We start from the raw sequence: 16,828 nt of genomic DNA, 5'->3' as shown, positions 1-16,828 counted from the left end.
TTTGTACAGGGGATGCAGAGACCACTCGTGCACGTAGGTTTGGGGGGGCCAAGCGAGTGCTGATCCCAGAGTAGTTCATCAAACTTGTTGGGTTCAGCTCCTCCTTGAGGAACTGATAGGAATGTGTAAAGTGTTCCAGCTGTCCCCGGTCTCCCCTAACTTGATGAAGGTTGTCGCCCGCTCTGTTGTTGTTGTTGACTCTCACAGATTAAATGTTTGTCCTCAAAGTTAAGTAAATATTTTCTCCTTGAACGTCTCTCCCTCAGGACACGGAGCCAGGAGAAAGACCGTCTGAGTAAACTACTCATCCATTCATATTCAGGACCTTCGCTTCATCAAACCACCCACCGCCACCGCCACCGCCACCGGATCTGATCACGCCAACTAAATGTAAAGGATCGATTAGTTCCAGCCACCATGGATATCTTTCCCCGGCCAAGCGGAGAAATCCAGAGGAGGAACCCTCAGCATGACTTTGAGCTCATTCAGAGGGTGGGAAGCGGCACATATGGAGACGTGTACAAGGTACGACGATGAGTTCTGGTTCCCACAGCCTGTCACCAGAGCTGAGACGTCTTGGTTTCGAGTCACGTGACTTTCGATCCTAATTTAAGGCCGAGCGTTGTCTGTTTTAGTGGCCATGATAACATGTGGCTGACACGCTTGACAGAAGTTGCTGAACGGGGGCCAACTTCTGCATCCTGTGCTGAGGGGAGGAAGAAGTATTGAGGCCTTTAACTAAAGTAGAAGTTTGGAAACCACAGAGTCTGTAATGCTCAACCGTTAAATAGAAGAGTTAATAAAGTATTTCAGGGTCTAAAAAATCCCCTAAATGTCACAATGATGCTACAGCTGCAGAATCTTTGTGTTCATGCACCAAGAGAGGGAAGGAATGAAACAAGTCTCACTCCTCCTGAGGTCAGACATCTTTGTCAGAAAGGATGCATGAACCTTTTGTCTCCTTATCAGGATTTCAGGTCCCGGATTAAAGCTCCAGTAAGGAACTTTTGTTGCTTTTTGGGTCGCCTGTGGACCTAGAAGTTAGCCTGAATCTTTGGCACGGAAATTTTTATACAGATGTTTCTGCAGCGAGCTGTGCAGCTCCTGGTCTGACACCTTCCTGCAGCAGCATCAGGCGTGACAGGCGGTTAAAACAACGTGTAAAAATATGACACAAGGTCTCTGATGTTCTGTGTTTTTGTAGACCCTTTAGAGGCATCAGGGGGATCAACATCTGCAGATTGTTTTAGATGAGACTGTTAAAGGATTTGTTATTTCTGAGAGATTGACATGGCACCAAAGTTTGTTATTATTCTTCAATACTGAAACCCAAACAGGAGCCGTCCTCCTCTCCCTCCGTCCTCCTCTCTGGAGGTCTCCTCTGCTGCAGAACTTTCTTGTTTATCCCCCGTCCTCCTGAAAACAGACGACCCATCTGATCCAGAGTGTGATAGTTCATGCAGTGTGTCATGGTCCCTCTCCATACAAAGGCTCTATGGCCAGCACCCCCTCCTCCCCTCCTCTCCTCTCCCTCCTCTCCTCCCCTCCTCCCTCAGACAGGCCACCGGTGGAATGCTGCGCCTGGTATTCTCCCACAGCTCGCAGGGCTGAGCGCTGCAGCGCGGCTGAAATATGATCAGGCTCCCTGTCTAAACATGCGTCTCTCTGTGGGTGTGTTCAGGGCCGCGCTGACAGCGGAAACACCTCAAGTTGGGAAAAGTCCTCCTCCGGGCCCGCTTAGCTCAGTTAAAGTTTAACGGGCACCGCATTCCTCGCTGCGGTCCGGTTATTACACCCAATATATTGATTTAAGACACGTATGATGGCTCTCTGCTACAGCTGCTCTTAATAACTCATGTTTCCTCTTTATGAAGTCACATCCTCACGCCTATGTGTGGTTATTCTTTCATTAATGTCCTTTAGATGCTGCAGATTAAATCAGGACTTCTGACAGGGATTTGTTAAATTTGTTGTTGAGTTTAATTTCTTTAAGGTTGTGTTTATGAGCTGCTACATAAGATGTCATTTTAAGGGTTTTTTTTCAGTAGGGATGCACCGATCCTACTTTTTAGGTCCCGATATCGATACCTGGGCTTTGGTATCTGCCGATACCAATACTAGCCGATCCAATCCTGGTATTGATTTAACAATCTCTATTCCTTAATGTGAGGATAGAATCATGTTTTGGCAACTTCAGGCTTTTCTGACTTCTTCAGAACAATTAGATCCAATAAACTGTCAGTTTTTTCACACTTTGAATCCATTAATGGAAGGTTTCTTGCTTCTTTGCAGTCGGCTACAGCTGACGTAAACTTCTTCCTTTGGGCTTCCATTATATTTTTCAGCGTGACAGCCATCCGTGGAAACATTACCTCTGCACATGTTGCAAGTTTCCGGCGGAGTTGTTAGCATAAGAAGCGTGACATGCAGCTAACCTGCAGAGCGTCTGTAGTTATCCTCCATCATGCTCCACCGGGCAAAGATGCACAGACCGGCCGGCGCGGATGACGTAGGAGACGCACATGGCTGTTGTAACCACAGAAAATCATAGAACTGAGATGAATAGATCTGCCATATGGATCGGCACTATGTATCAGCCTCTTGTCACCGATATCCAATCTAGCTTTTTGAGTCCGATCCAGCCGATATCCAATACCAGGATCGGATCGGTGCATCCCTATTTTTCAGCTTTAATGCCTTTTATTGAGAGAGAGAGAGTTGAGAGTGGTGGATAGAGCCAGACCGCCTTCTTTGAGGACTGTAGCCTCCGTACCAAGCGGCATCCTCCGGTCTTAAGGCTGATTTATACGTCTGTGTCGCCCCTACGCAGCAGGGGCTGACGCGGACATGAGCACCATGATGTGTCCGTGACGTGCAGCAATACTCCACCGAAAGAGCGTGTTATTTTAATCTACAGCTGATACATGTTGCTGTTTATCATACAGACATGATTACATGAAGAATAGAGAGGAGGAGATGAAATACACGGACCATGAGCGGGGATCCTGGAAGTGCTGTAAATGCAGGAAATACAATGCCCCCGAGTGGACCAATCACAGGGCTTGTGGTCCGCTTCGATTCGACGCAGACGTATATTGGAAAATGAAGCCCATGCATTAGTGCTTAAAACTGCAGTTCCTCGAGCGTCCACTAGAGGCTGGCTGTAGAAACACCAGAAACCACATACACACCCATTAAAAGAGACGATCTTTACAGCAGAAATAAACGTGTACAGCCTGGTTCAAAAAACTGTTCAGGTCTGAATCGCTCATTTTCAGGGGGAGCATTATTTTACAACTTGGTGCTTTCAAAGATATTAAACGTACAAGTTTTGCCCAAATAAGGGCGTGGCTGACTTGATTGACAGGCGGGGACACTGTAGCTGTTAGCGAAAAGGCTTAAGGCCCGCCTCTTTACCTCACACTAGCTTGGAAGAAGTTAGGTTGAGTTCAGTGTTTCCAATATGGCAGCAGCCGCCGCCGATCGGCTTCAAAACAGGGCTTCAGGAACAGACAGGTGACGTCAAGGAGACTACATCCAAGAAGAAACCTCTTACATTAAACATGACCAACACATTCATATCCCCTCTTTCTTCTCCCCTCCTCTTTTTCCACAAATCATCCCCTCTCTTAGATCAAATCCATGTCCCTAAAACTGAAGGACGTCTCTTTAGTCTATAGTTCCAGTTAAGACATTTCCAAACAGCTCTGCCAGTGAGTACGTGGAACATGCCGGCGCTTACGTAAGCCTCGTTCTGTGAGTTGTTCCATGAGGGAAGGTGAGGAATCATAAGTTAGAGGAAGTGCAGTAAGAAGTGTTTGTAAATGAGCTCCTGTTACTGTAACCTCGGGACAGACGGAGCCAGTGTTTCCACCACAGCAGTGGCAGACACGGTTCTTAATCACACACTGATGCTTTTGGTTTCTTTGAAGCACCAATGACGTTCCTTCAACATCCCAGTGTGTGGCTTTTTAAAGATGGCGGCGTCAGCTAGGTGCTGCATTAGCTCAGATAGAGAGTTCACAGTTTAAGCATGACAAAGAAGGAACCAAGAAGTCCTTTAACCTCTTAGACTCCCTCTGAGACTCTGCTGAGTTTAAAGTCTGCATGAAGAAGCTGAAGCCGGTGATGCTGACGTCAGTGTGTACATTCTCCCTTCATGTCTCTGAACCTTGGACGTCTGGAGCATCCGGCACACCTGGTTCTCCTCCAGCCTGACACAGTGATTGATCTCGGGTCAGATCTTGTCTCTTCAGAGGTCACTCACACTCCAGACTGCTCCTGCCCTCAGACTAGCCTCAGGTTGTTGAAGCTGCGTCACCTCAGAGCTTCCCTTTTTCTGGTTTCTCTGAGTTGCTTCAGAAAGACGTTGAAGGAAGTTATCGATGATCCCTCGAACGCTGGATGTTTGATTCCCTCTGATGAAATCTGAACAAAGGTGCAGCAGCTCAGTGTATAAACATCTTAACAACTTTCCCCCTGCTAATGCGTTTCATAAATCACTTCTCTGTTTGTGCACATGTGGTATCAGCTGCACTTTGGCAGAACAAGTTGAAGCTTTGTGTGGTACATTGTGTGCGTGTGTGTGTGTATGTGTGTGTGAATCAGCAGCAGCACATTCCCCGCGCTGAGAGGTGGCCGTGCTGCAGGGTTTTATGGTTTACGGTTGATTTAGCCGCTCGCCCCATCGCCTCACTCCCACGGATTAGGGAGCATCCCGTCTTGACCTGGATTTTGAAGTCAACACACCCTACTTTAAAATAGAAAGTTCACGGATGACGGAGGGGGGACGATTTTAGAGACGGGGCCGTCGGTGTGACGAAGGATGAAAACGTTTTACAGTAGAAACAAAAAGAACACGAAGAATGAACAGAATTGTGCAACTCTTAAGGAATGACTGAATCTAGAGCAAGATATTTAAAGCTGGGAACAACCCTGCCTCTGAATCTGCTCACTGAACTATGGACGATGGGTTCAGGAGACTTTAAGTTTGATTTTGGTTTCCAGCAGAGCTCACGCCCAGAGGAATGAATGTAGTTTAAAGGCACTGTGAGGACTTAAAGAGTGAAATGAGATTATCAGACATCAGATCAGTTATTTCTCGTGACTGAATTTGAGTTCCTGTGCTCAGGTAGAACTTCCTGTGTGAAATGCTGATTCTATATTCGTCCCTTTCACTGAAGTGTCTCTGTTCAGACCTCTGCTGCTAAAGTTTGGCAGCAAAAAGAATGATATCAAGAAGGAGGAGTTTCTCTTCTTGAGATCATTTTCATTTGACGTAGTAAAACTGGCCATTTGGCTCTTTTCTGGGAGCTCCCTGCCCTTCCACATGCGTACGTGGAAAGGCAAAGCAGGCGTTTGCTGCTCTTTGAGGACTAAAGAGTTAAACCTTGTGCATATTTACGTTATTTAGACATTTATCGGGACACTGGAGCTCATGTCATGACACCAATGCTGTGACGGTAACGTTAAACCGGTCCCTCTGCTCGCCTTTTGTAAGCTAACTAACGGTAATAAATCGGAGGTTACAAAGATTCGTCGTTGTTACATTACTGTTCCTAAAAATGACCTCATCAATCTGCATCCTGATAAAATGAGACACATCTTTACCACAGAGAGGAAATGCAGTCCTTAACCTGGAAAAGAGAACTACCACTTTCATCCACAGGGGGCGCCAGAATCAACAGATAACAAGTCTGATTGAGGACATCAGATTGGTTATTTCTTGTCACTGAATTTGAGTTCCTGTGCTCAGGTCGGACTTCCTGTGTGAAAAGCTGATTCTATATTCGTCCCTTCCACTGAAGTGTCTCTGTTTCGAGCTCTTTTAAAGTTTGGCAGCAAAAAGTAAGATATCAAGGAGGAGGAGTTTCTCTTCTTTAGATAATTTTCTTTTGACATAAAGAAACTGAAGGTCTGGCTCTTTTCTGGGAGCTCCCTGCCCTTCCACATGCCTACGTGGAAAGGCAATGCCGACGTTTGCTGCTCTTTGAGGACTAAAGAGTTAAACCGTGTTCATGTTTACGTTATTCAGACATTTATGGGACACTAGAGCTCACACGGTAATGTTAAACCGGTACGTCTGCTCACCGTTTGTAAGCTAGCTAACGGTAATAAATTAAAGTTTCGGCGTTACGTTAATTAAAAAGTGACTTCTGCATCCTGATAAAAGTTGTCTGAACGAAGAAAAGAAGAGTTAAAAAGAAGATCCGTGCTCTTTTATTTGATTCAGCAACAAAAGAGACACTTCAACTAGGAAAAACACTACCACTTTCGTCCACAGGGGGCGCCAGAATCAACGGACGATAAGTTAGATTGAAGACGTACAACAGGCAGATTGTTTATGTGACACAAACTTCTCACTCACAGCTGTTCTGTTGTCTTTCAGGCTCGAAACATACAAACTGGGGAGCTCGCTGCGGTGAAGATCATAAAACTGGAACCTGGTAAGATTCTTCATCTCACTTTTTTTTTATCCTTCAGGAAAATATCTGAGTTTTTAAGAGCTGAAACTAAAGCTTAGTTTGGAAATGAGGTGTGGTATTTCCAAAGGATTTGAACGGTATGCACAAAAAGTATCAGTGAAATGTTCCTGCACCGAGCCAATCCTAACGGCTCAAGAGTTAGTTTGTTTTTCAGGAGTCGACCTAAATCTGAAAAAGTAAAAACGATTACAAAAATCTCTTTAAATCACATCGTGTCCGACGTGTTGCTGAATCTTTTTATGCAAAGAAGGAGGGGAGGATATTTGTGATTGTGCTGCTCATGACCTAGTGACAGAGTTAGTGCCATCCAGATTAGTGGGATTAGGTCGAGGGCTTTGTACCACCAGCATGCAGACTGAGCTCAGCTGATTACCAGTCAGTGAACGCAGAGGCTGTTTGTTTTCTCTTTCATTCGTCACCTCGCTGGTAGGAGGGAGAGGATCCGGGAACACCGCTGTGTTTTTGTCTCAAGTTCACTTGACTCGTGTTGTTTCACCACGTCTGGTTTTTCAGCTCTAATTTCAAAATATTGCAGAAAAAATGTCATTTTTCAATGAGCTCATACTTAAGCTGTGGGCATTTTCCCTGAATATGAAAGGAAGAAGGATTAATGTGTGTTTGTGCATGTATGTGAAGAAGAGGATCAGGGTGATTAGAGAAAAGAGGGGCATTTTCTTGGTGTCAAGACTTTTGACAATCCCCACTCGAGGGCTTTAAAATAGGATTACTGCCTTTGTATGCTGCAGACATCAGAAAGTAAACTGGAACCATCTTTTCTTATCTTTTCTGCATAAGGAAGTTAAATCCTGATGACCATGATCATCGTTAATTTGGGGACAGTGAGTGCAGAAAGTAACAGGCCTTTACATGAGGCAGGCTTGTATTAGAGGCAGGCCTTTATATTAGTTTCTCTCTACCTGAGTACCAGGCCTTTACATGAGGCAGGCTTGTACTAGAGGCAGGCCTTTAGAGTCGATTCTCTCTATCTGAGTACCAGGCCTTTATATGAGGCAGGCTTGTATTGGAGGCAGGCCTTTATATTCAATTCTCTCTATCTGACTACAGACCTTTATATGAGGCAGGCTTGTATTGGAGGCAGGCCTTTATATTCAATTCTCTCTATCTGACTACAGACCTTTATATGAGGCAGGCTTGTATTGGAGGCAGGCCTTTATATTCAATTCTCTCTATCTGACTACAGACCTTTATATGAGGCAGGCTTGTATTGGAGGCACGCCTTTATTTTCGATTCTCTCTATGAGTACCAGGCCTTCATATGAGGCAGGCTTGTATTAGAGGCAGGCCCTTATATTTGATTCTCTCTATCTGAGTACCAGGCCTTTAAAGGAACAGGCTTGTATTAGAGGCAGGCCCTTATATTCGATTCTCTCTATCTGAGTACCAGGCCTTTATATGAGGCAGGCTTATATTAGAGGCAGGCATTTATATTCGATTCTCCTTATCTGAGAAGTATCATTTTTTGAATTTTCGCACAAAGTATCGTTAATTTGGATACAGTGAGTGCAGAAGGTACCAGGCCTTTATATGAGGCAGGCTTGTATTGGAGGCACTGGCAGGCCTTTATATTGGACTCTCTCTGGAAAGTATAATTTTTTGTATTTCCGCACAAAATAAGGACAAAGGATCGCACGACTGTGTTGCAAATATGCCTCTATCCATGCAAATGAGCTTTATTGTGAAAAACAAATCTTATTGACTAACAGCAGCACTAACAGCCTGAGCAGTTAGATCCTTTGACATTACTTTCATCATAATCAGGGGATATATCAGTCTGGGGTCGTCTCTTGCTCCTCCCCCGACACACACACACTGTATCCGATGGCCTCTGCAAGCAAATGCAAGCCTGCAGCTGCTAGCTTTACAATCCCAAACATTAACCCCAGCTGGCTCTTGTAAAATCGTAGATACCTCTACATATGAAGCATGGAGCCGTTCGTGTTCTCATGTTGAAAGTAGGAATTCAAAGTGAAGTTAAAGTCAGTGTGCAACAGTCTGACAGTAAATAGTCAGCTTCCCCGGGCTGGTGTTTCTGTAAGCGTCTTCAAACATGTGAATATTTGCTGTGTTCATATTTGCTCGATCGTCCTGATGAGATAAAGAGAGGATTAACCCAGCCCGGGTCGTCCTGTTTTAGCAGGACTCTCTTTTCCTTTACCCTCCCCCCTCCTGAAAGAGTCACTCCTTTTCTGTGCTGCAGCAGGTAACCTGTTTTGGGTGGACCGGGGAATCAAACAGGTTTGGCCAGGAGGAGTGACGCTGGTATGAAGGAAGGGACACAGAGAGAGAGAGAGAGAGAGAGAGAGAGAGGGAGAGAGAGAAGGAGGGAGAGAGAGAAAGAGGGGAGTGGTGAAGCCCTCTGGCTGCAGCAGCTGGAGGGCAGAGCAGGCTAATCTCTGGGCGTTAGACGACTTTTGACTCCAGCGGTATCCAAACGTTGGTGTTCCTTTAATCACCCTGACACTGTTCTTTATCTCACTCAGACCTGTAATGTTACAACGATTGATAGAAGAAACATCTGCTGGTTTTATTTGACATCCATGAAAGGAACATATAATTCTATATAGAGCTGGGCGATATAGGAAAAAAATGTTATCACAATAAAATGTTTCATATAGGTCGATATCAATGACTATCACAATAAATATCAAATCACTATGTTGTGTGTAATCAAATGCAGATTTTTGGTCCTGAGTAAAAGTTGTTTAGCTTCTTGTATCTCTCATTTTTGACGGCGTTAACAGGAAGCAGGTCTTTGGAGTAAGATGAGATTTTCACAATTTCACAACAGAATTCTGACATCATCAAAGGCAGAATTCTGACATCATCAAAGGTAGAATTCTGACATCAAAGACAGAATTCTGACATCATCAAAGGCAGAATTCTGACATCATCAAAGGCAGAATTCTGACATCATCAAAGGCAGAATTCTGACATCAAAGACAGAATTCTGACATCATCAAAGGCAGAATTCTGACATCATCAAAGGCAGAATTCTGACATCATCAAAGGCAGAATTCTGACATCATCAAAGGCAGAATTCTGACATCATCAAAGACAGAATTCTGACTTCATCAAAGGCAGAATTCTGACATCATCAAAGACAGAATTCTGACTTCATCATAGGCAGAATTCTGACATCATCAAAGGCAGAATTCTGACATCATCAAAGACAGAATTCTGACTTCATCAAAGGCAGAATTCTGACTTCATCAAAGGCAGAATTCTGACATCATCAAAGGCAGAATTCTGACATCATCAAAGACAGAATTCTGACTTCATCAAAGGCAGAATTCTGACATCATCAAAGACAGAATTCTGACATTCTGATGTCAGAATTCTAGAACACCTGTTGTTGCTCTCCATGATGGTGGGATCCATCATTTCTGATGCTGCATTCCAGGAAGTCAGGAAATCTTAAAGCTTTACATCACAACAAAGAAACCTAAGTTATTTCAAACTCTTCACATTTTGAGTCTGACACTGAGTGGAGTCTTGAAGCAGCGAGCGGGGGTGTGTTCGTTCACCGAGTGGAGGGAAGCGCTCACTCTGGGAGGAAGTGGTCAAGCTCTGAGGCCTCGAATACCACGAAGAGAAGATGGTCCTGTTGTGTTTCTGTGAGCTCAGAGTCCTCTCTTGGTTACCTTAGCTCACATTTTTGTGGCCATTTTTTGTTTGCACACGGGCACAGTTACATTTTTGTGATGAACAGAACTTTGTTATAAAACATAGTCATAACATGCAGTTATTACCTGATTAATAACAAAAAATATATAGGATTTAGTGACAGACAGACAGAGAATAATTTGGCTCTTTTTGACTGAAAATGAAAGGGAGCTTGAGTCGTTGGCTGGACAATTTAAAGGTTATTCTGCTGTTTTTTAAACCTGGGTGTTATTTGTAGTTATTTTGGGTACAAACAGTCCTGGATAGACTTTATTAGCTTGGACTGAACATGTTGTTATGGCTGCAGTGTAATCCTCAGGGGGGTGAATGTGCAGGATCAAAGTACGCCCACTGCAGAGAGTTTTCTACCAAACTAATGAATCATTTGAGGCGCTGGTAGATGAACAACTCCTCTGTGCTGCACAGTTTTCAAAGGAATCTGATGGCAGGAATAAAAACAACAAAACCTTTCTTACACATAACCTTGATAGGGCGCATTTTCCCCCAAACATTGCATTTAAACAACACTGTTACACTCTTTAAACCCCGGTCTAAGAATAGCAGAACTTCTCTCCAAAGTCAATATTTTACTTCATGAGCAACCGGTCTGACGTAAGCTCCCCCCTCTCTCTCTCAGGGTGAGTGAGAGGGGAGTGACATGTCCAGAAGTAATGCTCCCACTGGTGACTTATTCTGACTTTTGTGCAACATCTCATCTTTGTGGAAATATTTTAGTGACATGTTTTCTCCCCTTGCTAAATAAACAATGTCAGTTTTTCTGTCATTGCTGAATATGAATATAAAAAGAGACACAAACTACCTCGAATAAACCTCGAGTATCCGACTGAACTTCACGTGTGCCCGTTAAAGATCTTCAAACCTGGACGCAGGAGCGAGCAGCATTTATTGGGGACTATTTCCAGCCGTGGATTAGCACACCTTTGGCGCTTTAGTGATTATTTACAGCAGCAGGACGGTGTCTGTGTGTTTATCTATCTATTCGTGGGGATGAAGGAACACGCCACGACGTGAAACAGGAAACAGGAAACAGTGCGGCTTATTGACGTGTGTTTTTAAAAGTTTAAGGACGATTCTTTGAACAGAGGAATTAAAAGTGAATCAGACGTTTAAAAGAAATCGATGTTTGTCCAGACGAGCGGTTTAGCACAGTGTCAGGAGTAATCCCCGTCTATACTCACACGCAGGTAAACACAGGTCACATGGACGCCGTGTTCACACCGGGCACGTGCGTGAGGTGAAGAGTAGAAAGAGGGGGATTTATCAGGGAGGGGATTGTTGTTTATGATGCAGAACAAGAGAGAAAAAGTTGTTGTGGAGTTTTCAAACTGAACCAGAGTCAGCTGGTTTTTAAAGGTGACATATCATGCAAAATGTTCTTTTTAATGGTTCTCTCCCTGAAATCTGTGTCCCTGTCTACAAACCCCCTGAAAAGTCAAAGACTCCATTCTGCCCCTGTTCTGATTTCTCCACCTTTCTGTAAATGTGTGCTGAAACCAGCCGTTTCAGTTTCCAGTGTTTTTCATACGTCACAACGCCATCCGGTCTGTAACAGGAAGTCAGAGCTCGGAGCTTGTTCAGCCCATAGACTGTATAAAATACAACTCAACCCCTCCTCCGTTTTTCATTCCCTGCACACATGTGTGCTAACAAGGAGCTTAGGAGGGAGGCATGCTAGTTGTAGGCTGTCTTAATAAACACAAAGGTCGGTTTGACTCTCCACGTCTGCAGATTTGAAGATCTAGTGGATGATTTTTAGTTTTCATGGAAAAGTGCTAGCGCTAGTTAGCATAGCCACATAGCTACATGTTGGTAGCTGTGTACCAAGACACACGTCGACATACTGACCAATAAAACAACAAGAAACACTAAATCTGTGACCAATGGTTCAGAAAGGTCCTGCTGCAGGCGCCTCTCCGTCAGGATCAGATTCTGGATCAGATTCAGAGGGTTGAAGTAACGCGGGTCTGTGAGCAGCCGTGTATATTCAGCCAACATGTAAACATTAGATCAACGTGCTGGACGGCCGAGGCCACACCCACTTCCTGAGGGGGCGTGGTCAGAGAGCTCATTCTCATTTAAAGACACAGAAAACAGCCTGTTCTGAGCAGGGCTGAAAAAGAGGGGTTTACAGGCAGACCAGAATCTGATTTCAAAGTGTTTTTATGAGCATTAACTTTAAAGACATGTTTTGGGGACCTCTTAGACCAATATATGTTGATGAAAAAGAGCAGAATATGTCACCTTTAACATCTCACAGACGGATGACGTGTGTAATGTTGTTTTTCCAGAGTTTGAACACCTCTGAACTCTTTGATTAGGCTCACCTGCTGTAGTTTCTAACACTCATGAACACACAGCCTGAGTGAGCCGGACTTTAACACTCCATAAAGAGCAGAAACATTAAAAAACAAACATTTATCCGACTCAGTTTTTATCCCTTGAATGAGCTTATGTTGGCCCGATGCCTTCACTGACCGTCCGTCAGCCCAGTGCTGAACCTGGCACACTCTGGTACATCTTAACCTCTTCAGAATGTATTCCAGGGTCCTGTCTCGACACAATTGGGAGCAGCTGGGCTTACATATTTCTGTCTTCTGACTTCCTACTAGCGGGACGTGTTACAGCGCTCTGCAGCTCGTCTGGACATTAGCCTACACCACATAAAGTTAAAAAGAACAAGGTGTTCCTGCCATTGTTATTGGCCTCTCTACGATCTGCTGTATTTACACAGAGATGAAATGTTGAGCGCTATAGTGTGTGTGAGGAGAGTTTGGAAAGACTCTGCTCTGTGGTTTTGGAGTTTGGCAAACCGAGAGGAAAGATTTCTAAACCGAAGATTCAGGATCTGAAAGACGGAGAGGTTTCAGGGTCGCTTCTGTCGACTTTTCAAATCAGAAATAACACTTCATCGTGTCGGTTCAGTGGATTAACTGCTTACTTACTTTTTATTTGATATTCTGGAGGTTTTAAACCTCAGCCTGTAACTGAAGAAATAACAAGAAGATATAAAATGATTGATGTTTTCCTGGAACATCTTCCTGAAAGAAATCCATCAGATCAAACCACGATCCCTTCTTTGGCATCAGACGTCTGTTTAGCATTTAAGTTTCTGGTCTTCAGCTGCCTCAGACTGTCAGCTTGTTGGACTAATCCTTTGTTAAAAAATATTGCTTTAATCTAACCTTTAAAATAATACAAAAACAAATACAAACTGAGCTGTTTTTAAATCATTTTACCTTTTTTTTTAATCAATCAATCAAATAGACTTGATTGAAACACAGTGCTTTACATAAAATAATAATGTATTAATAAAATAAAATAAATTAAAATTACAAAAAGAGATCCCTAAACTCTCCCCACAATCCACATACAAGGTTAAGAACATGATAGAAATACAAGAAGTTGCTGAGGCAACGCTGCCATGCAAGATAAGATGTGATAACTCAAGATAGGAAATTAACCTCGCCAAAATAAAATAAATTAATAAGATAATGAAATAATAAAATATTTAACCAACAAAGTAAAACAGAAAAAAATATTAAAATGCTGAGAGGTAATCAATAAAAATCACTGGAATAAATAAATAATAAAATAATACACAATAAATTAATAGAAATTAAAAATAAAGTGAATAAATAAAACATTTGTCTATAATAATTTAAAATTGGATTTTAAAATAGACTAAAATTTAAATTAGATGATAATTAAGATAAGATTAGTTATTACATTATTGTTCCCTAAGGGAAAATCAGTTGTTGATGCAACCCAGACAGAAGTACAATCAAGAAGAAGTTTCAATTAGTAAAATAAAATAAGTAAAAATAGTTAAATCAAGATAGAATACAAATTTAGATATATACAAATGTTACAAATGGTTTAAATAGTAGTAAATACATTACATTTGCTTTAAAATGTTTATAATCTGTGCAGCCCTTAAGATCGTCAGGGAGGATAAATGTCGTCTTGTTGGTTTGGAGATGTTAACTTTGAGTATTGTGCCGTCCCCTGAAGGTCGTTCAAGTTTTGTTTATGGATCGGCACCGCCTCGTTTAGCCGAATTTCTTTGTGTTTGTTCTCAAGCTTTAGCTCTGAGGTCAACCAATCAGCTGCTCCTGGACGTGCCTTAAAACAAGGCTCAAAACTAAGCGGGGACTCTAACCTACCACTCCAGACTGTAATATTTTATCCTGATGTCTTCTCTCGATGTCCCTCTGCTCTTTGTAAAGCACTCTGCTTGTTGTCCGATGTTCTGTTTAAATAAAGTTGTAAATGTTTCCGACGCCGTGCGTAACAACGGTCAGTTTTACACACTGTGAGCCTGTTTTGTGTCTGACTGCTGCAACAATTCAACAAAGTAAACCAACATTTCTCTACTGTTGTTCCTTTGACTCTGCAGTGTGTAAAAATACAACACATGCTAAACAAAGGTTTGAATTTAACCCTGAATGTTGCAAAGTGTTTGTTTCCAGATGGAAAGAAGCTCACATTCAACAAAAACCATCAGATCAGAGTGAAATCTAATATTTTGTCCATGTGTGATTTCTGTTTCCAGGGGACGACTTTTCCATCATACAGCAGGAAATCTTCATGGTGAAGGAATGCATGCACCACAATATCGTGGCCTACTTTGGGAGCTACCTCTGGTAAGAGCCAGCTGAAAATACTCCTGCTTTGTCATTTAACTCTCAGTGTTTCCTTCTCCCCGTCTGCGTGTCTGCATGTCCGAGCTCCAGCACTCATGGAATTCAGAGGAGAGAAGAGTCACATGACGTTTCAGAGGTTTAGTCACACCTGTGTGTGAAAGTATGACTCAAGCTCTTTAACTGGGCTGACTGGTGCTGACTCGGCCCTCCAGTGCCAGGATGCAGCTCGCGTGTTTTTAATGGAGCCTGTGTTTTGTGGCTGGTATCTGGGAGGAAGTGCAGCCCGGCGTCCGCCCACCAGCGCCTGAGACTTCCAGCAGGTTTAACTGGAATACGAGCCTCTGATCTGTTTTTATGTGGCGGTTGGTGCACAGAGATGCATGTCTTATCACAGCAGGCACGTCTCGTGCAGTCTCGCCAACACAGAGCGCGAATGCCTAATGTATAATGTTAACCAGCAACCCACCAAGCACTCATTATAAACTGGATTAACTGGAACAGACGGACAACTTTGTTATTCTGGGAAATTCAGGTTTCCTCTCAGCCGTGCTTCAACACCTTTAAGTCCAGATGAAGGGATGTGAATGAAGCTCAGGTGTGACAGTTAACCAGGAGCAGTGGAGTGTTTTATTCTTTACTTTATCAGCCATGTGCTCCATCGATCAGCATGTTTTAATCTTTCCTGACGTACTGATCAGCTAATCGATGCAGATTTAAGAGCGCCTAATAACTGACACTAATCCTAAAGTGCCTCAAACTATTTACTATCACTACTTTTTTCTGTTGTTGCGTACTCGATTTTACTCCTGCTGTATTTTATTTAAACGTTAGCACTTTTTTCCCCTTTGGTTTTGATTTTTATTCACAGTTTGTTAAAAAACCTGACTAGTTAACATGCATGACAACTGCAGCACTAGTAAAAGGCAGGTGTCAACAAGCGGTCTGTTTATTTGAAAGAAGAGAAAAGTGTCTAAACTGCAGTACATCAAGTGGCCAGTAGGGGCCAGCTCCAGAAGCAAGTTAATCCCATACACTGTATAATAATTGGAGGTTGACTTTTGAAGCCTATCGTTGGTGGTCGCCATATTGAAAATACTGACTAACTTCGGTTGATCTAGTCAAGTCAGCCACGCCCTTATTTGGGCAAAACTCGTAAGTTTAAAGGGATACTTCAGTTTTTTTGAAATGGGGTTGTATGAGTTACAGTACACTAGTGCTCCTGTTAGCCACAATGTGTGCCGGTGAGCTCTTCCCCTTTAATGAGAAAATTCCCAGAGGACCGGCAGGTTTGTTTTGGCACCATTTTCAGACGCACCTCGAAGACCGGTGTTCTTCCGCTGCATGAGCACGGATACACGCCGATCAGCTGTTTGGATCAACAAGCACGAGTTCCTGGATCATATTTTCTCAACTTTAGTGAAATTACAGGAAATAGGCGACCCCGTCCGCAGAGAATTGTAGCCTAGCTTACCTGCCAGTCCTCTGGGGATTTTCTTCTTAAAGGGGAAGAGTTCACCGGCACGCTTTGTGGCTAGCAGGAGCAATAGTGTACTGTAACTCATACGACCCCACTTCAAAAAATCTGAAATATCCCTTTAAAATCTTCACTAACTACCGAGTTGTAATAAATTCACCCCCGTACAGAGAAATGAGCTCTTCAGACCTAAGCTGTTTTTTGAACCAGGCTGTAAACATGTTTATTTCTGCTGTAAACATCATGTGTTTTGAACGGGTGTGTATGTGGCTTCAGGGGCTTTTAACGCCAGCCTCTAGTGGACACTGGAGGAACTGCAGTTTTTAACACTTCCGCATTGGCTTCATATTTTAAGACCAGATATTAACATGTTTGCAGACTCTGTTGTAAACACAATCCTGATTATGTGTTCCTCTCATTCCTTCAGTCGGGAGAAGCTGTGGATCTGTATGGAGTACTGTGGAGGAGGATCTCTGCAGGACATTTACCACGGTGAGCGTTTCTCTTTTCAGAGGAATAAA

The 16,828-nt window shown here is 43.1% G+C and overlaps 1 protein-coding gene across 4 annotated transcripts in view; it reads left to right on the top strand.

The window, feature by feature from the left end:
• Window positions 1-16,828, top strand: part of map4k5 (mitogen-activated protein kinase kinase kinase kinase 5) — a 46,520-nt gene that overhangs the window by 2,767 nt on the left and 26,925 nt on the right. For all 4 annotated transcript variants that reach the window (XM_034674383.1, XM_034674382.1, XM_034674381.1 and 1 more), the window contains exons 2-5: window positions 267-525; window positions 6,389-6,446; window positions 14,743-14,833; window positions 16,735-16,799. In XM_034674383.1, the coding sequence (XP_034530274.1) occupies window positions 418-525; window positions 6,389-6,446; window positions 14,743-14,833; window positions 16,735-16,799 (322 nt within the window). In that variant the 5' untranslated portion in view covers window positions 267-417. The remainder of the gene's footprint in view (window positions 1-266; window positions 526-6,388; window positions 6,447-14,742; window positions 14,834-16,734; window positions 16,800-16,828) is intronic.

Source organism: Notolabrus celidotus, chromosome 22, assembly GCF_009762535.1.
Source record: "Notolabrus celidotus isolate fNotCel1 chromosome 22, fNotCel1.pri, whole genome shotgun sequence".
Taxonomy (NCBI): domain Eukaryota; kingdom Metazoa; phylum Chordata; class Actinopteri; order Labriformes; family Labridae; genus Notolabrus; species Notolabrus celidotus.
The sequence above is the reverse complement of the archived record's forward strand: the minus strand, read 5'-3'. Positions and strand labels throughout refer to the sequence as shown.